The sequence below is a fragment of the Tenebrio molitor genome, chromosome 5 (genome assembly GCF_963966145.1).
Source record: "Tenebrio molitor chromosome 5, icTenMoli1.1, whole genome shotgun sequence".
NCBI classification, from domain to species: Eukaryota; Metazoa; Arthropoda; class Insecta; order Coleoptera; family Tenebrionidae; genus Tenebrio; species Tenebrio molitor.
In genome coordinates, this window is record NC_091050.1 from 24385216 (window position 1) to 24411673 (window position 26458).

The 26458-nt window shown below is 36.3% G+C and overlaps 1 protein-coding gene and 2 long non-coding RNA genes across 4 annotated transcripts in view; 2 read left to right on the forward strand and 1 right to left on the reverse strand.

Annotated features, from left to right (window-relative positions):
• LOC138131967 (pseudouridylate synthase RPUSD2-like) overlaps positions 1-26458 on the forward strand; it is a 449464-nt gene that overhangs the window by 300 nt on the left and 422706 nt on the right. For both annotated transcript variants that reach the window (XM_069049260.1, XM_069049259.1), the window contains exon 2: positions 13-360. In XM_069049260.1, coding sequence (XP_068905361.1) covers positions 13-360 — 348 coding nt within the window. The remainder of the gene's footprint in view (positions 1-12; positions 361-26458) is intronic.
• LOC138131549 (uncharacterized) lies at positions 3529-3926 on the forward strand. The gene is made up of 2 exons (XR_011159844.1): positions 3529-3588; positions 3698-3926. It is a non-coding gene; the product is annotated as an uncharacterized lncRNA (long non-coding RNA).
• On the reverse strand, positions 3864-5171 carry LOC138131548 (uncharacterized). The gene is made up of 2 exons (XR_011159843.1): positions 4142-5171; positions 3864-4043 (listed from the first exon to the last, which is right to left on the reverse strand). It is a non-coding gene; the product is annotated as an uncharacterized lncRNA (long non-coding RNA).

The window sequence follows — 26458 nt, forward strand, 5'->3', positions numbered from 1 at the left end:
ACTTTCTTTCAGATTAAAAATTTAATCAACATTACCCGAACTGTCGACATCCTGAAATTCGTGCCTCTTTCCGGTGTTCTTCCGATGTGCGATTCATCGCGTTCTTTGCTGACAATTAACAGTGAATTTGTTTATCAAACAAACAGTGTTAATCATAGTGCTCGTGTTACCGAAAGTACTAAGTTTTGCGTAAAAAGTGAATCTGCAACGATGGATCCCAAAGCCGGCAGCGTGACTCAGATAGAATCTGTATCGGTGTCCACGCAATGTGGGGACCCACAAACTGTTGACGAAGAAAACATTGTGGTGATGGTGAAGAGTTATTCGCCTGTTAGGGACATAGAGGATGAGGAAATCAAGGTAGAATACTTAAATTATGAAAAATAGATTTTTAGCTGGTAAGGCATGTTATCGACAATTTCTCCTTCGTGTTTTATTAAGGTGTGAAATAAAAAAAAGGGCTAAATAAATTTTTGTTAAGTGCAATCTACATTAATTTAAATACATTTTAACGTAATATACAAGGTGCGTCCTTAAAAACCCCGCAAGCCATATCTCCGTTATTTATGGCTCGATTTAATAAATAAAATAAAAGCTGGATAAATCACTTTAAAAACACTACAGGTCATTTATAAATGATTGTACCTACCACCGTAGGTGGCTGTGGGGCCCCACAGAGTGCGTTTATGTTTGACGGTTTTGTTCGACGAACAAGTCTGTTGGAACAAAAACGATGCAAATCTGAAGTGCGTGCCTGGAAAATCGTCGGTTTTGCTCGCGAATAAAAATGAGGAAAATTATCAGGTTTACCCTGATTATGTCCGTCGAACTTGTTCGACAGTCTTGTCAATTCGAGCAAATCTGAAGTGTGTGCGGTGAACGGTTTTAAAAAACGTCGGTTTTTGCAGTGGTGTAGTACCAAATAATAAAACCAGATTTTGGCGATTTGTACGGTTGGCTTCAAAAAAAACGGGAACTGTCAGAAAAAGTTTTGTCAGATTTTATTAAATTTTTATAGTTTGAAACGGCCTTTTAGAATTTAGGTTAAAAAACTGCACTTATCTGTCAGAAATACAATTGTCAAACAGACACAAATCGACATAAATTGACAAATTAAATTTTCAATTCACATTAGGTCAAATTTCATTTCCCGTTTTTTTTGAAGCCAAGTGTACACTACTCAAAAAATAAAAGTAGTCACTTTTTTGAACTTCGATATTTTTTTTATATTTTAAGAGATTTCATTCAACTTGGAATATGTAAGGAACCATTAATTATTGAACTTATTTTAACAAATTAAAAACAGAGAGACACTGGAGTAACCTACTACTAATTTTTATGTACTAACATGTGCAAAAATAAAGAGTTTGAAATCAAATTGCATTAAAAAAAGCCTGACAACTTGGCTAATTTGTACCAATTGTGATGTTAATATCTGGTGTGGCTTCCTCTTGCCTGCCAAGCGTCGTTGCAAGCTTCGAATAAGCCTTCGCAACCCATCTTGGGAAAAATTGACCCGTTCTTCAACTAAAGCCTATGCCAACTGTTCAGTTGTAATGGGAGGATTTGGACGTCCTCGAACACATTTCCCTAATTGTTCCCAAACATGTTCGATTGGATTTATGTCTGCGCTGCATGCGGGTCAATCCATTTTACGGATATTGTGACCATCAAGATAATCAGTGACGATGTGCGTAATGTGCTGTCTGGCATTACCTTGCATAAAAACAAAATTTTGATCAACAACATTTGCTCTTGGGATCACTTGACGTTCTAAAATCTGATCAATGTACCTTCGAGCTGTTAGGCCACCATTGCGAAGAAAAACAAGGTCCTTGCGAGTGTTTATTGTTATTCCACACCACACCATTATGGATCCACCATCAAAAGAGACGGTTTCATGCACAGTATTTGACATGAAATGTTCTAAAGCCCTCCTCCAGACTCTTACACCTTCACCATTACCTGACAGAACAAACTTGGACTCATCACTAAACATGACAGGAGTCCAATGACCAAGTTGCCAGTTTAAGTGTTCTCTTTCAAATTCAAATCTTTTTTAACGATGTTCTCTGGTCAATTTGGGCAATTTTGCAGAACGTCTTGCTCTCAAGACTGTTTGGTCGCTAATTCTTGTTCCTCTTGTCCTCACTAGATGTTTTTGCAGATTCCGCGCAGTATGTGTGCGATTTCGAAGGTCTTGCAATCACCTGCCGTAGTTTTACTCTTTGGACCTGTACCTGCTCGCCTTGTTACGGTACCTGTTTTTCGGTATCGTTTCCAAAGCTTCCACACAGTGTCCTCCACAACCCCAAGATGTTTGGGAACATAAAGTTGTGAATGTCCTTCTTCGCGTAACGTTACAGCTCTATTAACTTCTGTCGGTGTTAATTGCTGAGCCATTGCTTCTTTTAAATGTTAGTGAACTGTCAGAATGATCTAATATTTTTTAAGGCTAAAATGGTCCAAAGTCTGTTTAAACATTTCTTCGTAAGTGATTTTTTTTCATTTTAGTTTTTGTATTGTTCGAACATTTGAGGCTCTAAGTTGATTATAACAAGGAGCATTCGCGTACAATTTTGTAATTACTTTAATAAATGACGGTTCAATAGACACTCCAAGTTTGATTCAAATCCCTTAAAATAAAAAAAATATATCGAAGTTCAAAAAAGTGACTACTTTTATTTTTTGAGTAGTGTATTTCGCGACAAATTATTGTTTGAAAATGACGGATTTTCGCCAGATTAACAGAAAGTTCTTACTGGAATTTATAGAACTCTTCGCAGTCTTCCGTGTTTATGGAAAATATATGCTTTTATAGCTAATGCCGCCGCCACTGCATACAAATATAACTTGATATTTATTCACTCATTAAAACCTTTAAATAAAGCTGAAGTGTGTGTGCAACTCGTGTTCGTCGTTTTTGTTCCAACAGACTTGTTCGTCGAACAAAACCGTCGAACAAAAACGCAGTATGTGGGGCCCTTTAGGTGCGCCGCTACGCCCACTAGTTGTTACAAACATTTATAATGACCCCGTATAAACACAACATAGATTAATTTTTTTTCAAAAAGTTATTCAAGGTTAGATGATAGTCAACTTTGTTTTTATAAATAGCTTGGTAGGTATATTTTTTATTCAGATTTTGAAAGAGATTATGGTCATTGTTCACTTTTAGTCCAATCAATAGGGAGTTTTACCTTGCAAAAGGTACAGAAAAGTTTATACTTGGCAGGTATCTTCTATCAGGCATATTATTAATATTGTTGAGTTTGCGACCTTGGGGGGTTGCCGCTCGCCCCGCCATACTGGAAAATAGGGGTGCAAAATCACATTTTTGCGATTATTTCATTATCCGTGCGAGATACCTCTATCTAAGTTATTATACAGGGTTATTATAAATGTTTGTAGTCAACGAGCCCATGAAAACAAATGATTTTTTTTCTTTTACCGTTCCATAGTTCAATACGAAAATGATACGAAGTAGATTATTATTCTTGACATTAGGAGGTTATGTTTACCTTCAAAAAATTATTAACCACAACAGTGAAGATTCGTTTAAAGAGATTGTTCCAACGTTTTAATACCGTGAGTAATAGTGACTAAAATCCGTCAAGACGGGATTTGTTATCAAAGTGAACTTTAAAGTTCATGTGGTTCAATCCATCTCGTACGGATTTAATTTTCTCTATTTCAGTTTTGTAAACTTATCCACTGGTGTTCAACCACAGGTGTGTAGAACTGAATTGTTGCTGCTAAATTATGCAATGGGTACTGAATCATTTTTGTTTTAAAAGTTTCGAGGAAACAATGTTAGGTACAACAAGATTCCTAAACTGTTGATGGAAAATGAGACAATTAAATCATTGTAAATAGACATTTTATTTATGTGTTATATGGCAACAAATTAAAGCTATTTAACTGTCCAGCAAGGTTTTATTGTTGTTGATGTGCATTAAATGATTTCCAATGTTATAATGTGCAGGGGCAGGATACACAAGATGGGCGACGTCAGATAGGTTCCGTGCATGCGTTGATCCAATCTGGTATAGTCATTAACGAAATCAGCAACAAATATGGAAGAGGAGGTATACTTATTAGTTCTAACGTCTCCCTGACTACAATCAGGTTATGAACTTACAGCAGGACCATGCCTTGTCTGAAAAGAATGACAAATCCAAAGTTCTGTTATTATTCATGTTGTTTAAAAACCAGCTGCAATATGCAACACGACGTGGATAATCTGCTGGTTTCAGTTCTTGAAACAATGACATTTTATAAGGGTGCAAATTTAATCTTTTCTTCACAATTTTCTGACATGTGCTCAGTGCTACACCTGACTGTGCAATGATGTTCTGGAATTTTGTTCCATTCTCTCTCTCAAAACTTCATCAACTTGAAGGCTTCTCGATGACTTTTCCTTTGAAACATCTCCAGTTTTGTCTATTTACAATCCATCGAATGTGGGTCATTAAAGATTGTTCCTCTATCTCTAAATTAGGAAACTTTGCGAGATATTGATCCTTACATGATTGCATTTTGTTTTCATCTCGTACACCATTTTAATTAAAATGAAATAATAATGAAAGTAGTGTGTTCCACGGTGTACCCCATTGCAATCCTAAAAAAATGTGTTTAGGAGAAACTGATAATTAGAAGAGAACAGTTAACCTAAAAATAAATTTACTTGAAACCATATATTTCTTGAAACTTACAGAATTTTACTAACCTAACCTTGATCACTGTTGTATACTCATCGTCGTCTGCTATGGTCGTCTGTGGTCTTAACACTCTTAACTTTTACTAAAGACTTATTTTGATTCGAAGGAATAAAATGCGGTAATCAGCGATTTGACATTGACAGTGACTTTTACAGTTTCAGTTGGTCAGAAGCGCACTCATGCCAATATTCCATTAGATACAGTGCAGAATCGAAACAAGGCGGCACAAATTCATGGCCTACTTGGACTACAAACATTTATAATAACCCTGTATAAAATGTAGAGCATGCAATTCACTGCAATTTTTGTTGTTCATGTTTTTTTGTCAGATCAATAGTTTCGTAGTTACAGCGTGTAGAAATCGAGAATTTCTTTAATTTTTGTACTTTTTATTCTTTTCCACCACCACCACAGAGGTAGAGCAATAGGGTGCTTTTTTTTTGACGTGGTGTCCCCAATGGGCATAGTCCACGATGCAGTAGAAGTTTACTGTTTTACTTTTTCTGATCTCTTTGTAGACGTAGACGGACCCGAATGATCTGGATCGAACGGTATAGATGAGCTGAATTCATCAGTTTATGAATTCGGGAATTCCTCTTGAGAATTTTCCTTTTGTTCCTCAGGGTCATCATCATCATCATCAAGATCATCTTGCCTGTTTAATTGATCAAAATTAACTACATATTAAGTTTCAAATTTGTGGACAATTGCTTCGAAGGGTTATGTTCGCAATCAATGTACTAAATGGGGGAAAGTACTGCGGGCGCCGTCTTAATGATTTTGCTATAGATCTGCCTGGGCAAAGCTTTAGTGCCTCTGATCTCCACGGCATCACTTTTGGGGGGAAAGTCACTAAATAATCATAACCTCATAAACGAATGTGATGACTGATGATTCAGTGAAGTTATCAAAGTGCAGTGTCAAAGAATGTCACAGTTTAAAAGTACACTTCTGTTCACGGAAAAAGCATACAAGTCTTGAGAGAGATTTTTGCGATTTTTTGTCTGTGTAAATTTACTTGATGTTTGTTTCCATGTTTACCCATATTAAGTAAGAATTTAGAAACGAATTTTGATTATACCAGACTTAAAAGAACCCACAATAAAACTTGAAAATAAAGAATAATATGTACCTATAATGTTGATAACAGTAACATTAGACAGGGCATTAAGTATACTTTTACTGACTGAAATAGAATTATTTCAATTACCTGTCATTGACAATGACAGTGACCTCAGGTAATGGTAAATCTGATTTACACAATCAAAATGTAAGTGTATGCTTTTTCAGTGAACAGAAGTGTACCTTTAGTAACGAAATTTTTATTTACATATTTTGTTGATGTTAGAGTTCTGTGTGGTGTTTCTGGTTTTTAGTATTTTGCTGTTAGTGTTTATGAACTGGCTTCTTTATCATATTAGAACTGATTATTGGGGTAAATGCAGCAACAACAAATTCCATGAATTTGAATCCATTTGTCGTTTGCGATTGATATGTGTTTCAAGCTATGTTAATTGGAGCGTGGAGTTCAAGTAACGACATACGATTTCGGATTCATGGATAAATTAATTTGATCGCTCTTAACAAAGGAAGTATGTATGTATAGCTTGGTAATACATATTAAAAATCCACCACTTGTTGACTTATGTTGGTCACACAATAAATAATAATAATAATAACAATAATAATGCTCTTTCATTTTTCTTCAGCTCGAAATGTAACGGCGTTTTGTGGAGAATTTTATGTGTATGCAAATAAAACGGAACAGCTCTCAGATGCCAGTGTTAACACATAAATGAATTAGAAGTATCAGTTAAGAAAACTGTCACGTTCTTATCTTATTTCACCTATGTTGAACAACAAACATTGAGTAATTCATTGGGTCATTCATTTTAAAATGAAGTAAAAAGTTGACTTCCTCATTTTTATCTAAAATAGAGATGTCACCGGAGGATCTCGTAGTGGTGGATGGACTCGTATTATTTTGCAACCGGGACGCTGTTAATGTTCTGCAAAAGAGTTAACTTGTGGTGGGCTAGTTATGGTTTATTGAATTTATAGGTGAGCGCTGGAAACAAAATAGATCATGATCGACTAACTGCATTTATTAATAATCGGTGCGATTCTAATTCAACACGGTTATGTAAACATTTTCTGGTTATATGTATAAAGAGTCTTGTCAAAAAATGCTATTCTAATTTGCCAAATCATAACCATTTTTCTCACAATCATGGTTATGAAGATTGTTTTATAAACGTGTGACAAATCATCTTGCTAATTTGAAAGATGGACTTGATTGCAGCAAATTTTCTTTTAAATTTTCAAAATAACGTGGAAAATGCTGAGAATAATCGAATCCTATTACGAAGTTCTGTTGTGCTTTCAAGGCTAGGTTGATACATATTAGAATATGAATGGATAAGAAATTCAAATTAATTAAAAATTACTAAAATATGCTCCTTCTCCAACATTTGGTCCATAATTTCCATTTGCTGGAAATTAGTCTTCCTTTTTTTAACGTTAGCAGAAAAACGGCAAGAATCAATTTTTAAATTAATTGCCGCGGGTTTGACGTTTGACTTGAGCAATGTTCACTAACTAAGCAAACTGCGCATGCGCGACGCTTGTTAAATAACGATGTTTATGATAGACCGCGGCTATAACAATAATTGCTAAAATTTTGTGGGTAGAATAGGAGAAAATCATAAAATGGTTATCAACATTGTTACAACATTGCAGAGATAGCAATGTTGTTACTTGGCAATCTTGAATTAGACGAAAATCAGAATCGCACCGATTATCTGCCAGTTGGCTGTCAGTCACCTTCTCTTCTCTGTCGAATGCGCGTTGGAAGTCTTACGAAGAAGATTCACTTTCTTCGTTGCGTAATCTGAATTTGCTAAGTCGAGCCAAAATTAGTATGTATATTAAAACACGAGTTTTATAAAACTTAATATTAGGCAGAATATAGCCTAAGGGAGTCCGTTTCGGCTCAGGGACGCGAGGGTCGCGGGTTCGATTCCGACCCAGGGCGAAAAAAAAGGCTATATTCTATCTTGTGATTCGGAAGTCACGTTAAGCCATTGGTCCCGGTCTATTGAGTTGGTCATCACGCCCCTCATAGATTTGTAAAACCAGTCCTAGACTGTGTAACAACATTTTTAGGCAGAATATAGCCTAAGGGAGTCCGTTTCGGCTCAGGGACGCGAGGATCGCGGGTTCGATTCCGACCCAGGGCGAAATTAAAAAAAAAGGCTCTATTCTGTCTCGTGATTCGGAAGTCACGTTAAGCCATTGGTCCCGGTCTGTTGAGTTGGTCATCATGCCCCTCATAGATTTGTAAACCAGTCCTAGACTGTGTAACAAATTTTTATAAACAACAAAAGCAAGCATATCTTTTAGATATAGCTGTTCCAAATTCACATAATATAACACAGACATATAACACAAAAATTAATAAATATTTAGAGCTGTCCGTTGCTATGAGAAATCTTTGGTGTTTAGAAAAAATTTCGATTTTACCACTTGTAATTTCAGCAACGGGAATAGTATCGCAATCTCTTTTTAAAAATTTAAAAATTCTGGATTTAGATAACACATTGGTAGTTGAAATTCAAAAAGGTATATTATTATACTCATGTCACATCGTGAGGAAGTTCCTTAACATTGACACAGAACATAATACACAACAAAGTCATAATGCGGAGGCGAGACGCCGGTAATTATGTTGATAAGCACTGCACTATTACTTGATAGTAATATCCGTAATAGTGTATAGTATTTTTATCTTCCTAAGGAATTTTGGCTTAAGTTATAAATAAACCGAACAAAGACCCTACTTAAAGAAATTTATTCTGATATTGTACCTGTCAATCACTAACCGGCCTCGGAGAAAAAAATTACCTGGGGTAGTACTCAAAATATTTGTCGGAGACCCTCTAGTGATTGACAGGCACAATATGACAATAAATTTCTTTAAGTAGGGTCTTTCTTCGGTTTATTTAGGGTTTAAGTCAGAATTCCTTAGGAAGTTACAAGCACTATATGTACTCCGGCAAAATTGCCGTGCCGCCGGGTGGAGGTGGGATAGTAGACACGAGTCAGATTGCCGCAAGCAGGAGTGCCTGTAATTGACGAGTGCTCTTAAGTTTTATAAAACGAGTTTTTTATGCTATTCTTTCTAATTTGCATATTAAAGACATGATTTTTACAAATAATAGTATATTATGATACAAGTTTATAAGGAAGCCTTTAAGGCACGCGCGACGAGTTTAAGAGCACGACGCGTAGCGGAGTGCTTTTAACGTCGTAAGTGCTTTAAAGGCCCTTATAAACGTGTAGCATTCCCGGAAACATACCTATATTTTGGCATATTTAAAAGGAGCTAATTTTTCTGAACAAATTTTGTAAAGAGAAAAAATTTGCTATATGTATTTTTCCGTTAAAAAATTATTAGCAAATTTGTAAATATCAAAAATTCGCAATCGTAACGATTTAAACAAGATAGCAAATTTTTTTCTTTACAAAAATCTAGGTGTTTATGGGAAAAAAAATTCGCTGACGTCATTACTTCAGTTTCCAAATACGGAAAAATATGCAAATTGGGTTCCCTGGCCGTGACTGTACCACAAAATACATAGAACAAAACGGCAAAAATCAAATATAGTCGTTTTCAATGACATCCGTGTTGCCAGTATGACAGCATGTTGGCATCACTTGGTGTTTCAGTTTAGTAATTTTGAATTTCCTAATTTGGCAATTTATCCTAACGCGTCAAATTGACAAATTCAAATTATTATTTATCATTTCCGATAAAAAATGTAGTCTGATTCGGATTCCGAGGATGACTTCGTTTAACCATGTTTTACACCATGTTGAAGATTGAGTTTTATCGTTTGTTGTTGACGTTTCACGAAATGTAAATTTTCTTTTACCATTCTTGTTTGACATTTTTATAACTAGGATTTTCTTATACTCTGAATACTGGTTATAAATTTGTGTGTACAATCTGCACCAACATATTTAAAATGACACTGAGGTGGCTCGGTGGCCGCATGGCTGTCGGAGAAAGTACTCCGAGGTCGCGGTCCCGATGCTAGTGGGTTCGAATCCCACCGAAGGGGGAGGATTTTTTCAAAGGAAGGAACCTCCGCCGGGCCATGGATGTGTGTGTATGTCTCCTCGGGGCTGACGGTAGGGTGGTGGAAGGAAGAATCAACACTCTTTCGGCCACCACCGCGAGGTCAGCACGGGTTCGAGTCCCGTCGGGAAAAGGCGCCCATGGGTGTATAAATGTTGTTGTGTATGTCTGTGAATGTGAGGTGGAATGGGCGTGGGTGGCCGGGGAAAGTGCCCCGGAGCCCCGTCGCATCACCTGAGAAGGCAAAGGAAATTGGAATGGAAAAAACGGCCGACCCAAAGGTACCGTAAAAAGCCGTATGGCTAAAAACGGGAATGGCAATTAAAAAAAAAAAAAAAAATTGTCCGGACAAACCAAACTTTGAAAATTTGTAAAAAATATAACAGATGATAATTATTTAGATTCGGTTTTTTTAGAACATTGTAAATATCGTCAATTTTATTGCCTTGTTGAAAAACATTAAGATTTTTACTTGATTACGTAGAGGGCGCTTCAACGCAAACTCTTTATTTAGTCAATTTTTTTAAATGGAACACCCTGTATTTCGATATACCGTTGGATAGCTCTTTCAATGAGCGTTCAAAACATATCAGGTATTTGGCATCTAAAATAAATAGTTTATCCACAAATTTCATTTAAAATATCAAATATTTCAGATTTTTCTTTAATTTAACTGAACCAAAAAAATACATTTTATCGAGTTTAATATTACTATAGATCTACAAAATAATTCAAAAGAGAATAAATTTAACCTTTAATTAACTTAAAAAAAGAAATAAAAAGAACAGTGGCGATTGTACACTTTCCAAAAAAAAAACACAATAAACATGTTATCCAAATTTGTGTAGGGGCTATAGAGGGACTCATAGAAAAAATAAGCGCAAAGCTGACGTCATAGTTATGAGCAGTGGCGTAACCCAATTATTTCAATTTATTTTATATTTTTTATTAATTAAAACCTCGTTCTATTCCATTTGTCTTACAGAGAACAATGTTCTAGACTGCAGGTTTCTATTAAGAAATACAGTTTCAATCGTTTATTACAAAACAATCTTCAACACCACACAAATTAAACTTGGCTATTACAACTGAGAAACAGGACGCCACTGAATGTACGAAAAGCTGATTTAGCAGGTGGGGCACGAGTGAACCAAGGTTGGTTTACTGCGCAACTATATGGTGTGTACTTCTTACAAACACAACCTCCACAAAGTTCAACAGTGACAGTCCCCGAAACAGACACTGTCATCTAGCGAATTTTTATAAACTATTCAGCGGGCTCCAGCGAGCCCTAAATTTGGCTCTCAAAATGGTGGTGAGTGGGTATACCAGTCTTCTTTCTATGGTATAATGCAAGGAAAATATGTTCATATCATTTAGTATAATAATTTTTTGGACAAAAACTTTCGTCCACAATTGTCATTCCACTCACGTATGCTGTAAAGCAGCCTTTAGGAACGAATAACCTCACTTGACATGTTGACATGTCTCAATCAAATTGTGTCTATGTTCTTATGGGTGACAGTAATAAATTTCAAATTTTAATTTGCAAACGTCAGTCATAATGACAATAAAGGTTAAACTACGCCCATTTTTTGTGAAATGACAGGAAAAGGTTGGACGAAATTTTCTGGCCGGAATAGTACATATACAGGGTCTCTATAAATGATCGTCTGCTCCAGCTTGCTATGAAAATACGACCTACAATCAGATAATGAATATGTCCATTGACCATTTATCTTTCATTTGGAAAGTAAAGAAATAACAATGAACGTGTTCAATAGAATAAACCATCGTCAAGAAAATAAAGCTAAACTAAAACTTTAGCATCAAAACCTAACCTCATAAATTCTGTCAATCTGTTCCCTAAAAGCGGACGTATTTACAGTTTGTATTGTAAAATACAGATTTTTGGTGTTTATGAACTGATCAGGTACTGATTAGCTCCGATATAACAAATATAAAGAACGAAAACTCGACTGAAAAGCTCGACAAAACGTCAATGTCAGAAGTGACTGTTTAATAACGAATTAATTGTTCTTTACGATGCATAGAACTTCACATGTGAGCACAGTACCCAATCTATCTGTGCGAACATGTAAAGTTCGGTAACGGTCGAGCATTGTACCTACAACGTTTTACGGTATATTGGGTCGTAAATCTTTTATAAAATTTCTTGTATTCTGTAGGCTAATGCAGCTGTTGAAACATCTGAGAAATGTAATGTTAGTATGGCAACGTTAGTATGTTAGCATGGCAACGCCCGGTAAACATTTTACCTAGTTAGCCCGTAAAGAGACTCTTTACACCTAGAGACAGAGATAAATAATAATCAGATGTTTACGACCTAGTATACCGTAAAATTAAAAATTAGACATCGGTTTCAAAAAAGCGGCATAATGAATAATGATATTTTTTTCAAAGCTGGCTTGACCAGACAATCATTATTATAGATACCTTGTAGGTACAATGTAGGTACCACTACTACAGGGACATTATAAATGATTGTACCATCGTAGTTGGCGTTGAAAACTCACAGAAATTTTGGATGTGCTGCCAGCCTCGCAACGTTAATCTCCCCAGATACGCTCCGTTAATCCTCAGAGGAAGAACTGTGCAAGCCCGGCTTTCCCTATTTCAGGATTCGGCCATACGCAATCTGGATATTCGCTGCGGAAAAACTGTGCAGTCTGGACTTCGGGGATGCTTAAATAAACTCTCCGCCACAGACTTTTCTATCAATAGTGCAATCGACTTTATTTATTTTCTACGATAAAGCGTTTAGTTTCTAATTTGCAATTTTCCCCCTTTGATTACACATTTGACATAAATTTGAGAATGCTAAAAAAAGTCCATTATCCTAGTGAACATTAATTTGGTGTCTCTTTCAATTTCAAATTTGGTAACATCAAATTTATTAATTCAATTATTCCCTGATTCTAACTGGAATTACCAAAAATGTCCAACGAGTGTTTTACTGCAACGTTTTTCTCCATGACCATTTGTTGCCCTTGTATGCCTGTGTTTATCCCTTGGACTCGTACAATTTCCGAGGTCGGCAAATTTCATTTGGGTACCTATTACATTATTTACCATATTTAGGGATTATGCCGACAAACGCATTGAGAACCATAAAATTTACAACGAACAAAAATTTCGGACCCAATGAATGGTTGTTGAACGTTTTGTTGCAATTATTTAAAATTATACTCCTAATTCTTAATTTAGCAAACCTATTCGGACCATTACAGGACCAAGAAATAATGAATACCTATGTCAACCGAGAAACACTCAATATAGTTTTATCGCCTTTACCACAAAAGATATGTTCCTTTTTTCCTCTAGCATGATACTTTTTTAACCTGCCAAAGGTATGGTTCCGACTCGTAAACCTTGATAAACGCTTGAAGAAATACTCGACTCACGTTGTCTGAAAGGCGGCCTCAACTGAACTGAACTGACAACGCCACATACACTCCGGTCGGCCTGACCTTTGCGACTGCACAGTTATTTAGAATCGTTTTTTCATTCTTATCCGGCCGCCTGAACAGTCCGCCAAGTCCGCGCAGTTTTCTATCACATACGCTCCGGAAATACGGAAGGCCTGGACTGCGCAGTTTTTCCTCTGAGCTTTAGGCTTTAGACAAACTAGTAAACAGATTTCCACTACCGCCAGCAGCGCTACCTATCGGCGATACTAGTCTCACTCATGTTATGAAGCTTGCGGCAAATTCACGAAGCCACCAACGCCAACTACGATGGTACAATCATTTATAATGATCCTGTATAATGTTTAATACTCCAATTTTTTACCACTCCTTTAGATTTTTCTTATGCTTAACAGTTGCTTTGTGATTGTTTCTAAAATTTTTTCACATGATGACAACAAATACGATAACTTTATTCGAGTCGTGCAATAAAATGAAAACGATCAAGTAATGTATAGTCGTTTTCAACGACATCCGTGGTGTCACTGTCATTTTTTATATGTTGGTGCAGATTGTACACACAAATTCATAAGTAGTATTCAGAGTATAAGCAAATTCTAGTTAAAAAAATGTCAAACAAGAATTTTAGGTTATTGTAAAAGAAAATTTATATTTCGTGAAACATCAACAACAAACAAGAAATCAATCTTCAACATGGTATAAAACATGGTTACACTAGGTAAGTCATCCTTGGAATTCGAATCACATTACATATTTTCTTTGTTTTGTCGAAAATGATAGACAATAATTTGAATTTGTCAACTTGCCGCGTCAAGGTAAATCGCCAAATTAGAAAACTCAAAATTACTAAACTGAAACAGCAAGTGATACCAACATACTGCCATATTGACAGCACGGATGTCATTGAAAACGACTATATATGTTTATGTATCTTTATTATCTTTACACAGGGTATTTCACGAGTGACAATGGGTCATATGCATAAACCATTAGCAAATGCTTTTACTTGTATTAGTGAGAGATAGAAATACATGGACTCTATTAGATAGAAAAAGACAAACATATAGTATAAGCAAATGCTTATCCTTATGCATACTACCCAATGAGTCCGGCAATACATTTCCGAAGTTAACGTGGTCATTTTAAATATCGTATTGTTTTAAAATGAAATTATCAATTTATGATGAATTTTCCCTTTGATGAAAAAATATTGAATTCAGTAGTTATTTTTAACAAATAATTTATTAAATGAAAGCTACTTTTACGTTTTACTGATTTCTAGTAAAGAGTGAAATTTTATTGTGACTCATTATAATGCAAGGAAAACTTAATGTTCCTGGTACAGTAAGATATACTCGTACTCCAGTTTGTATCAATATGTTTTTGGCTTCAGATAGCAACTATACAGGGTGATTTATAATAGGTGTAAAAAACTTTGACATCGTGTTCGGGAAGTCATTTTAAGAAAAAAAATGTTATATGAGTATAGGTCCTATTTTGTTTATTTACAGAGCTACATGAGATTTATTTTTTTTTTAAATAATTATTAAACTTGGACTTTAAAATTTAGTAGCCAAACAACATAATTTGTGAAACAATTGTAACTAGTTAATACATACATAGTTGTCAAAATGAATGAGTTTAGTGTAGCCGAACATGTAGATCTTGTTGATCTGTGTGGGTATTGTGATGGTAACGGTCTTCAGGCGTCTAGAGAGTACCGCCGAAGATTTCCTGATAGACGTTATATTACTTGGCCCCCAAGATCTCCCGACTTAAACCTCTTGGATTTTTTTTGAGCTAGTTGAAGCAACGGCCACAGGTAAATTGCGCACATCGGTCAGGGATTAAGCAGGTATATTCCAAAGTGACCTTTTACGCCGATAAATTGCGCACAAATCCTCTTGGGTTGGTTCGACAGGGTTGACGATTTAAATTCAGGTAGGTATATGTATATAAAGAAATATTTAGACCTGTCATCACATTTAATCACTTTTTATTAAACAAACTTTTTACCTTTTATTTCCCTATGAATGAGTTTGGTTGGTCTAACAGATATATCCTCTTCAGCCTTCCTTTTAACACTGTTGCTTATCTTTTGCCGATATATATCAGATGGATCATGATTATGATTGAGATTGCTCTCAATGATGTCATTCCGGCTCGTTATATAGAAGTTTGCTTTGCAATTTTTGTTACTACAACGCCAATACGTTTTTCCCGACGAGAGTGTTCTACCTTTTCTAAACTTTGCACCGTCTATAACCATTAGGGTTTTACCCCGTTCACTCAACATTGTTTCCATGTTATAAATTGAAACAGCCAATTCTCACTTGCACTAGAATCTATTAACTGGTTATTTCTCAAATTTAAGGTAATTAGTGGATTCGAGGGGTGCTACCTGTACTTGTACTCTGGAGGGGGTCGATAATCCCTCCGCCCCAAGTACCTGGTATACTTTTCTCGATTTTTGACCGCTGTGCCCAATTTACCGTTGCCGGAAGCAACTGGTTTACAGTGTCGAAGTAAACACACGTGAACAATTACTTGACCAAATAACAAATAGATTTAATGACATTCGTTAAGATGATGCAACAATAGCGCGTGTTTACGACTCAATGCTTTGCAGGTGTCATGCTTGCATTCGAGCTCAAGGAGGGTATTTTGAACAATTGTTATAGGCAATATTTTTCTTTCATAGTAATTTATTTTTCTTCTAGTTATCTATTTTTTAAAGTTACAATTTATTAATTATTTCTATAAAATTTAAATCTGATGTAGTTCTATAAATAACAAAATAGGACCTAAACTCGGTACAGGTTGCAAAGACATACTTGTCATTTGCAACAGCGCTTTTATGGCATTAGTCATTTGAAATTACTTTAAAACTGTACTTATATGGAAAATATTCAACCCAAACTATGATTTTCTGGTCCCTTTGTGCCTTTATTTGGTTCAGCAATATGAAAAAAATGCTGTTGCAAATGACAAGTGTGTCTTTGCAACCTGTACCGAGTTTATATTTATATAACATTTCAACATGTCAAAGTTTTTTACATCTATTATAAACCATCCTGTATAGTTCTATTTTAACTGCCACATATATTGTTATCTACGTAATAATTTTTGTTGGTGTATTGTTTTTTATTTGTTGGCAGTGTTACCTAATGTCAACATCTTCTCAAGTAACTGTCAACAATTCAACATTTTTGTTGATCGACAGTTACATTCTTTCGTTAAATGTTTCTATTAGATAACTTAGTGTGACAAACTTACCTAATTTGTTTTTAATAATTATTGTTATTTTATCGGATCGGGTGTGTTATAACATGCATACGGGTAGACAAAAAATGAATTCAGCAACGATGCATTAAATTTAAGAAAGTATTGGTTTTTTCTTAAAGTTTGAAACAATTCTTGAATATAATTCTTAATTCTTATAAAACTTTCTATTTCTGTTGAAGTTGAAGTGTACCGTTCTTATACATATAGTTTAGTTTGGTGTATTCATGTTATCTAAGCGAGCACAAACGCTCTTCTCATGAAATATTGCCTCTGGCTAGACTTGCAAAAACTTAGTTTGGTATCAACATCTCATTTGCATACAGTAATGCGAATATACTTACGGAAAGATGACCAACATTTTCAAGCTGTGATCTGATAAGTGATAAGGACGCTTATCTTTAAATTTTTAAATTTAATCGTTGTTGATAAAAGATTCTGGAGTTTTGAATAATTTTCAATTAAAACTGTTAAAGTAATGAAGCTTCCTACCAAAGACGAATATAAAAAGGTAAACGAATATCAATTTTATTGTTACCACACTAATCTGATTATAGGTATTTTCCAAAACAATAAGTTATTCATGAGTCATATAATGTTGGAGTTTAAAGTGATACTTAATTTTTAATGCTGTCAATACTTGCGAATTCTTGTTTTTTACTCTTGCCTCAATGTGGCATTGTATATTACTTAAACTCACTTGGAGAACTAATGAAGTAGCTTAGTTTTTATTAAAAGACATATCATAAACGCATCCTTGCAGCAGGTATACTCCGTACTCTGATAGATAGATGATAGATAGAGAGTTTAGTATTTTTCACTGCTTTATGTTTTGGAACTAGAATTTAAAAACGTACAATGTATCACCGTACGGAGTTTACAATTGCTAAAGAATTACTGAAATCAAGTAATGAAACAATGGAGTACTGAATTTACAAGGGAAGGTGGTTTCCCCCGGCGCCAGCGGTCACCCATCGAAATACGAGTATGTATTTATTGTTATTGCCTTTAACTCTTGAGAATATTAGCGTTATTATTATTATAATTACCTTTCCCTTAAATTTAGCTAATTTATTTTCCCTTTCCTTTTTTTAATTGCAACAACTGTTTAATCGGTTTTAGACCGACTATCTTTTTTGCTCGAAGGACCTTTTTTGTTTTATTAATAGACTGATTGATTTTAACAATTTTAATTTATTTGTGAACTGTATTGTTACACGGAGTTGAGGGTGGTCAGGTAGCTGACGCGACTGCCTCTGAGATGTCTGTTAGATCTCACTTGCAACAAGAACTCTACAAGAACTCTCTTACATAATCTACACTTTCACTTAGTACCTGCCTTCGGACGGGTGGCGAGACGCCCGAGAAGTGTTCGGTTTGTACCGGACATAACTCCCCCCTTTGAAGGACTGGCTTCAAAAAATGTAACTAATTGACAAAAATTTGATCAATAGACACAAAAATTAACCAATTGCCAAAGATTAACTAATAATTGACAAAAATTAAATCTTTAAACTAACTTATGCTAATGGTGCCCAACATGGCCAAAAATATTCCTACAGGGGAAACATTCTATCCTAATCCTTAAACTATCATGCGCGCTAATCACTTTCACTGTTCATTAGTGTTGCCCAATCACTACACTCGCCGTAGCACTGTTACGTTTATTGTGATGGGAGCACACATAGCCGTTGCACTGCACGTTTTATCACTCCAGTTTTTGTCTTTACGGACGCCACTCGCACGATGTCATCCTTGCCTGGGTGTACCTGGACGACCCTACCTAGAGTCCATCGAAGTGGTGGAGCGTTGTCGTCGTGGATCATCACCAGCGTGCCGACCTGCAACTGCTGACCGCTCTTGGTTCGCCATTTTGACCTTTCTTGTAACTGGGCCAGGTATTCTTTTGACCAGCGTCGCCAAAATCACAAGTTGGACGTGTTGCCAGCGTGATAACCGATTGATCGGAATTTGGCTTAAATCGGCCTCCACTGGAGCCGTTAGTGAATCCCCCAATAAGGAAATGACCTGGGGTTAATGCGGATAAGTCTTGGGGGGAACTGGATAACGGAGTCAATGAGCGGGAGTTTAGACAAGCTTCGACGGACGTCAACACCGTGTATATCTCCTCAAAAGTCAAGACTGAATCGCCAATGGTGCGTTTAAGGTGATATTTCATTGCCTTGACCCCAGCCTCCCAGATGCCACCAAAATGAGGACTTCGCGGGGGAATGTTGTGCCACGTAATTCCATCGTTAACTGACATTTCTTTCACATATGATTTGTATTTATCCGACTTGAGAATCCCGATTAAAAAATTTAACTCCTTTTCCCCTTTCTTAAAATTACCGGCATTGTCGGAATAAATATTTTTTGGTTTGCCGCGACGAGACATAAATCGCTTACACGCATTGACAAATGCCTCCGCGGTGCAGTCACTTACTAATTCTAAATGAGTCGCCCTTGTGACGAAACACACAAAAATCGCAATGTAAGCCTTTACTGACCGTTTTCCACGACCTCGCCCTTCCTTAATGAGAATAGGACCTGCGTAATCAATGCCACAATTCAGAAAAACCCGCGACATGGTGACTCTATTTTCAGGTAAATTACCCATTAATTCTTCATACCGCACCGGTTTGACTCGGAAGCAACGATTGCATCGGTTGAGCCTCTTGCGAACTGTACCGCGTCCAGACAGTGGCCCACAGACTAAAGATATATATTGGGTATATAGACAGCCCACTCCTGCCAATAACAACATAAGTGGGTTTAGTTCTACCTTCCATCGCTTTTCGCGTGGTCGCTAGCGTCGCCACGATTCCGTAAAACCCCGCCAAATTTGATCTTTGTTTGAATGTTTGTTTTGTATGCAAATCTACAGTTTTACTCCGATTTTGATGAAATTTTGCACACTTGACCTTCAAAACAAGGGGAAAATTACTCAAAATAAAATAAAGAAAACAAAGAAATGTAGACAATAATTAGTATTGTTATAAAAACGTATTACAAATAGAAGATACATATACAATTAATATAACATTATCGGTCTCGTCGGTACACATTTTAAATCGGATTCACCTCTACTTCATTCCGTCAGTTAAACGGCAATGGACAGGTCGGGACTCGCATATGGTCAGTTTGGACTATCTGGAGATTTGGATTGTTCATCGAAGTGTATATCACAAACCCAACAATATTTTTGCACTGTCAGAATTTTAACCATCAGCTCTTCTCTGGCAATAGCAACGCACCATTTTCTATACATTTATAACAAAGAAAATTTGCAGCTCTTATTACACATATTATTTAGTTGTTTTATATCACAACAATGATTTTAACCTCACAATTTACCAAATGTGTTCTAACATCTCACACCTCTCTCCACATCTCAAGTCCAAATATGGTAAAGGTAACTGTAATTTTTTCCGACACTAGCGCCACTGGCAACCTTTACGACGCGAGGCTAAACTAATCTCAACTTTACTTGAAATAGTGAGAGTGCACACCCCCTGCAGTGGCCAATAATGCTGTCTAATAGCCGCAAGGGTAGCCTGTGGGCCGGCGTGTAACTGTTGTTCGTGAACTTGGTCAGCTCAGTGATACAGTGTTGCCAGCGCTATTCGTTTAAAAGTAGTCGACGCGCCCTCTAAAAGTAGCGGGAAAATTGCTAAGTAGAAAAAAGCCCGCCGCAGGCGAAATTTTTTTGAAATCTAGCTACTTTCTAGCAACTTTTAAGATTTTTTTAGTTTCAAAACGAAGTAGGTATTTCTTACACTGCGTACCACGTACCTGCCTTAATTTACGCACTTGAAAAATTTTCAATGTATTTTTCATTAAAATCAAATTTATAACATTTATACTTACATAATCCTGAGTATCTCTACCATTAATTGTAAGACATCATTTGATCATTGTAATAATAACAACAGTTTTAATTGTATACACTTGCATATATTTTGCAAAAAAAATACAAAAATGATGTATCTATACATAGGTAGACAAAAAACAGAGATAACATAATTAATAAAATATTATAAGTAGGTACATACTTAGATATATCAGTTCAATTAATATATATCATATTAATAATAATAATTAATATACATATACATATTATGTAAAAATTTTTTTTTATAATTAACACTCCTAATATTTATTTTAATTTATATACCTAAAAAAAACTATTCGAGAAATTCATGAAGTAGGATATCATCATCTGTGTTATCCTCTTCATTAGGTGTTGCCGATTGGTATGATTGATTCGTACCAATGATTTTTAACATTTCTGTCGGAAATTCATAGGTGCTGCACGTTTGATTTGTCCTACGTAAACCCGATTTTATGTGCAAAATTGCACTTAAGGTAGGATTTAGCATTCGATTTCTTATCTTGTTTTTAACTAATGCCATCTGGCTAAAAAGGCGCTCTACCTCGGCATTTGAATGGGGAAGCACAAATAATTTTGTTGCTAAATCGGCAACTTCTCTATATGGATTCATCCCACTTGCATCGCGATATGACAAAACTTCTGTCCAAAAATCGTACGTGTTAGCTTTGGAGCTCCAATTTACTATGTGAATGTTATTCCATTGGTTAACAATTTTGTCAATCTCACTTGGAGAACATCCCATCAATTCGGCTAATTCCACAATCGATGCCTTCATGGGATTTAAACATTTTTCAACTGAAAACATGCTCATTTTTTGCAGTATGGAGAAATTATCTGGTAATCTGTTTCTAATTTCTTTAAACAGTTTGACTGTGAAATTGATACATCTGCTGCGTATATTTTGCTTTTCAGCGTCATTTAATTTAAAATCTTGCAATTTTTTATTTAACTCGTAGCTGAGAAATGGTTGTGGATCCAAGTAACTATCGATGTTATCAACAAATATGTCAACTCGAGCAGTGGGATTTACTATCCGGCTCGACAAAGACCGAATTAAATGAACCAAATCGTCTATTAGTTTAGTTGGATCCACATTCTCGCCTTCAAAACTCTTCATGACTTTTTGAACGTCATGAAGTACACTTTTTAAATAAATAAAATAGCAGTAATTAGTGTGATCATTTAACATATTGTAAATCATTTCAGCAGAATACCAGTTTTTTCTTGCCAATTCAAAATGTAATTTTAATTCATCCCATTGTTGCAATAATTTGGAAATAGCCGGTTCAATGGATATCCACCTTGTTTCCGCATTTTTAGGAAATTTTAATGGCTTTTCACCATCATTTAATAATTGATATATTTGTGAATATTCCAATTGGCGTTTGGTTGAACAACTAAACCATGAATATATTTCTTTCAACAAAAAATCTAAATTCCGAGGCAGAGTTCCTTCATACGCAGCTGACAGTGCAAGTTGCAAGGAATGACACGTACATTTAATTAAAATTAAATGAGGTAAACTCCATTCATTTTTTATTTTTGTATATACACCGTTGTTTACCCCGGTCATTACGCTAGCATTATCAGTTCCTAGGGATAATAATTTATTTTTTTTTAACTTAACTTCTACAAGTAACTTTTCCAAACTATCAACTATAGAATTGGCAGTCCCATCGGAAATCGTAACAAGCCCAAGAAATGTTGAAATTACTTGTTTTTTTGTTACACTAAAATACCTGACAACTACTCCAAGCTTTTTTAAAACGGTTATATCCGTTGATTCGTCTATTATTAAACTATAGTAACTCTCATTGATATCTGCGATAAGCGTCGAAAGAAAATGTGGGCCTATTACATTTTTTATCAAGGCGGTACATTTGGTGCGACTTAAATTTAATTCTTTCGCAGCGTTACTAGTGTTAAAAATATGTTTGCAAAGTGGAGTTAGATGATCTATTGATAAAATTGAACAATGTGCGGCAATAAATAAAACTAAACCTGCTTGCGCCCGTTTGGATTCCAAATCAACTTTTTGGGTAGGAAATGGAATTTTTTGTTGTCTGCTTGATGAAAATGGTTCCTCAGCTCGCTTGTGCTTCAGCGTTTCCGCATGTTTCTTCAAGTCAAAATTCTTGGCCAGAAGGATTGATTTACAAAATTTACATTTTGCTTTCGTTTTATCATTGGGTACACGTTCTATCCAGTCTTTAAATAAATCACACTTCTCCCATTCTGTTCGATAACATTGCACGTATTGAGGCTTAGGCATCCTTAATAGGTATACGTAATCACTAATCAGTTTATCTAAAATACCACACTTCATTATTAAATTGCTAATTTTGTTTGTCTCGTGAATACTTACAATCACAAAATCAACCAGCAAAAAATGAGCACAAATGTACTAGTAGTACTGGTACCTACTACCATATACAAACACAAACGCAAAAATTTAAACTTTTTTAAAACCAAGAAACACCGAAACGCATCAATTCTGGTGCGTGTTTATACAATGAATGATTTTATTTTTTTGAGATGGCCATGCCAAAGATCTTTATTTTATTTTATTGCCATTAGGTTGGGGGATGGTCGGCCGCGGGGGTTTTCGCTGGTCCTTGAATGTAACATCTTTATACCAGATGTGGGAATATTTCGTTAGACCCATTAGACCTAAATAAAGTGTCGCCCGCTCGCCCACCGCCCGCCGTAACAAAAGACGTAGTAACCCTGGGAATTTCAGAAACGTGAAATATATTTTTTACAACTTTCAAGACACGACGATGGGACACATAAGTTGGATTTGTAAAGTTGCTATAAATGTAGCTGAAAACGACTCCAAATAGCTAGGAATTCGGGTTGTCGTATTTTAAGTAAAATTATAGCCATTTTCTCATCAAAATCGCCAGATTTAGCTACAATGTAGCTAATGTGGCAACACTGCAGTGATATGATGATCTTTAGGCAGTACCACCGGAAATTTTTGCGCCTATAATATGGGTGCGTTACTTAACCTGCCTCCCACTCTGACTACGCCATGATCCCCATGATCCCATGAAGGGATTAAGTGAGAGCAATTTGCTGGGTTTAGGTATCGGTTTCTTCGCCTGCAGACATTTAATCTCTACCGGGAACGCCTCTTGTTGAGTCAATTTGAAAATTTGAATTTTCGCGTTCTGAATTTCTTGGGCCGTTAAAATTCCTTGACGTTTGGTTTCGCTTCGTTTTGCTTTTGTGTTATCAATGAATCTTAGTACGTACGCGAATACTAATGCTAATTTCACAAAAGACGAGTATCGCCTCAGTACATCCCAGGTACCTGAAGTGGTCGTAACGACGGTGATTGCGACGGATTTACGCCTTTCGGTTTCTACCTTGTTTTCCTCGCGACGTGAATTTACTTGAGCTGGCCGATGGTTCGGTTCCCTTAATAAAAACTTGGGTCCATTTAACCACAACGAATTTCCCTTTAATTGGTTTGGAGCACATCCGCGGGAGAGTATGTCTGCTGGGTTCTCCTTCATAGGTACATGCCGCCAATTTTTTATATCGGTTGAACGTTGGATTTCCGCAACGCGATTCGCCACGAATGTGTTCCACGTGTTTGGGGTAGCGTTTAACCATCCTAATACCACGGTAGAAGCAGTGAAATAATATTTGGCACTGAATTCAATCTTGATTGTTTTTGTAATTTTGTTAGCTAACTGAGCCAGCAAGACCGCCGCACACAACTCCAGTCGTGGTATCGAAACAGTCTTCAACGGTGCAATTCGCGATTTGGCGCATAAAAGATGAACCGAAATTTCCGCGTTGTGATTAATAGCCCTTATGAAAAGACAAGCACCATACGCTGCCGTCGAGGCATCGGCGAAGCCTACAAGTTGAACGCTGATTGGGTTCTTAACGCTGATTACACATCGCGAAATTGCTACGTTGTTGAGTTCGGTTAAAGTATTAATGAAGTCGTACCACAAAATTGACAATTCTTCCGGAATTTCTTGGTCCCAATCTAACTTCTGTGACCAGATTTTTTGCAGAATGATTTTTGCCTTTACAATGATCGGCGAAACTAACCCCAAGGGGTCGAATAACTGTGCGATGACTGACAGCACTGTGCGTTTAGATAGACGCGCAGTTCCTTGTTTTAATTTGATTTTGTAGCTGAGCAGATCGCGGTTGCAATCCCAATTCATACCTAAAGTTTTCGATATCCCTTCTTTATCCAAATTAATAACTGCGCTGCTGTTGTTCCTCCTTTTCGGCGTGATTGAGAATTAAATAATCGTTAATGACTTCCTTGTATTCCCGTTTGAATTGCGGATTTTGTCTAAATTTCGCCTCTAACGCATGAAACCGTTTTACAGCCGTGTCTCTGGACAGTCCGATGTCTGGTGTTTTATGATCCTTGAAAGGTAATTGCACCGAGTACCGCCCATCTGGTTTCCGGCGATGAGTATTTCTAAAAATGTGTTTGCATAGTTCCTCGTTTTGTGACAAACATGTGCTATCACCGTACTGTTCCATTTCCCAGAACCTTTGAATTTGTTGGTCCAATAAAACAGTCGATACGTGACAAAACGAAGATTTTGCAAGTTCTGAACTGTGGGATCTTGCCAATGGTCCACTTACCACCCATCCTAAAAAAGTTGGCACTACCCACGGTTTATTGCGACCCAGCGACTGAGGTTCTCCCTTAACGAGTTCCCAATAATTTTGTGCCCCAATTAGCATATCGATGGGACCGGAAATATTGAACGTCGGGTCCGAAAGCTCTTTGTCGTTAGGAATTTCTACCTTAGTCGTGGGAAATGAAATGGTCGGCAAGTTTTCCGTAATTTGCGATTTTATTACACAGGATATCGTCGTTTTGAAAGATTCCTTGTTCGAATGAATTTCGACTTGAGTCGTTTTGTTTGTACTGGTCACCGTTTGATTGATGCCCGAAATTGATAACTGAGTAGTTCCGCAGCTTAATTTCAATCGTTTGGAAGCTTCTTCAGTTAGAAAATTGATTTGTGACGCTGAATCTAATAACGCACGCAATTTTTGGGGCCTTCCGGTATTGTCAAAAACCTTTACTACAGCCGTTGGTAATAACACATTTGTGAAATAAACCTGACACGCGTTTACTGAAAGGGTTGATTCCGTCGGTTGATTTACCGCTTGATTTTCTGAATTTCTTGCGATATGCAACATGCTGTTGTGTTTAAGATTACACATTTTGCAAGTGTAATTTGATCTGCAATCTTTGGTTTGATGATCTGATTTGAAACAATTTGCGCATAAATTTTTGTTTTTTACGAAATTGATACGGTCTCTGACGCTTGTATTTATAAACTCCGGACAATAAAACATCAAGTGAGGCTCGTTGCACTTATGGCAATTTGGTTTTTGATTGTTTTGTTTGTTGACCGGTTTGTTCGTTGTGACACCCACTACGGATCGCGATTTACCTTTTGATTTTTGTTGTTGATTAGACTCTACAAAAACTGGGGTTTTTGACGCTGCAAATAACGATTCTAAAATCTTACACCGATTCTCTAAAAACGTTTTGAATTGATCGATTGTCGGTACTTCTGACGTTAATCCCGCTTGCCATTCCCGTTTCGAAGTAAAATCTAATTTTTCGGCTACAATTGGTATTACGATTGCGTTCCATGTGCTGGTATCAATATTTTGAACTTTTAACGCTTCCATGTGTATGTTAAAGTTGTCAAATAGTTGTCTCAGATTGTCGTGAGAACTTTTCTGAATTGGTGGTGCATTGACTATCGCGAATACGTGATCTTGTATGATCAATCTTTTGTTGTCATAACGTTTAATCAACACATGCCATGCGAGCTTATAATTTTCGTTTGAAATGGTTAACGATTCAATGACTTTTCCCGCTTCTCCTTTTAGACATGACTTTAAGTAATGAAATTTTTGAACCCCATTTAATTGGTCATTATTTTCTATTAAGGAAGAGAAAGTGTCA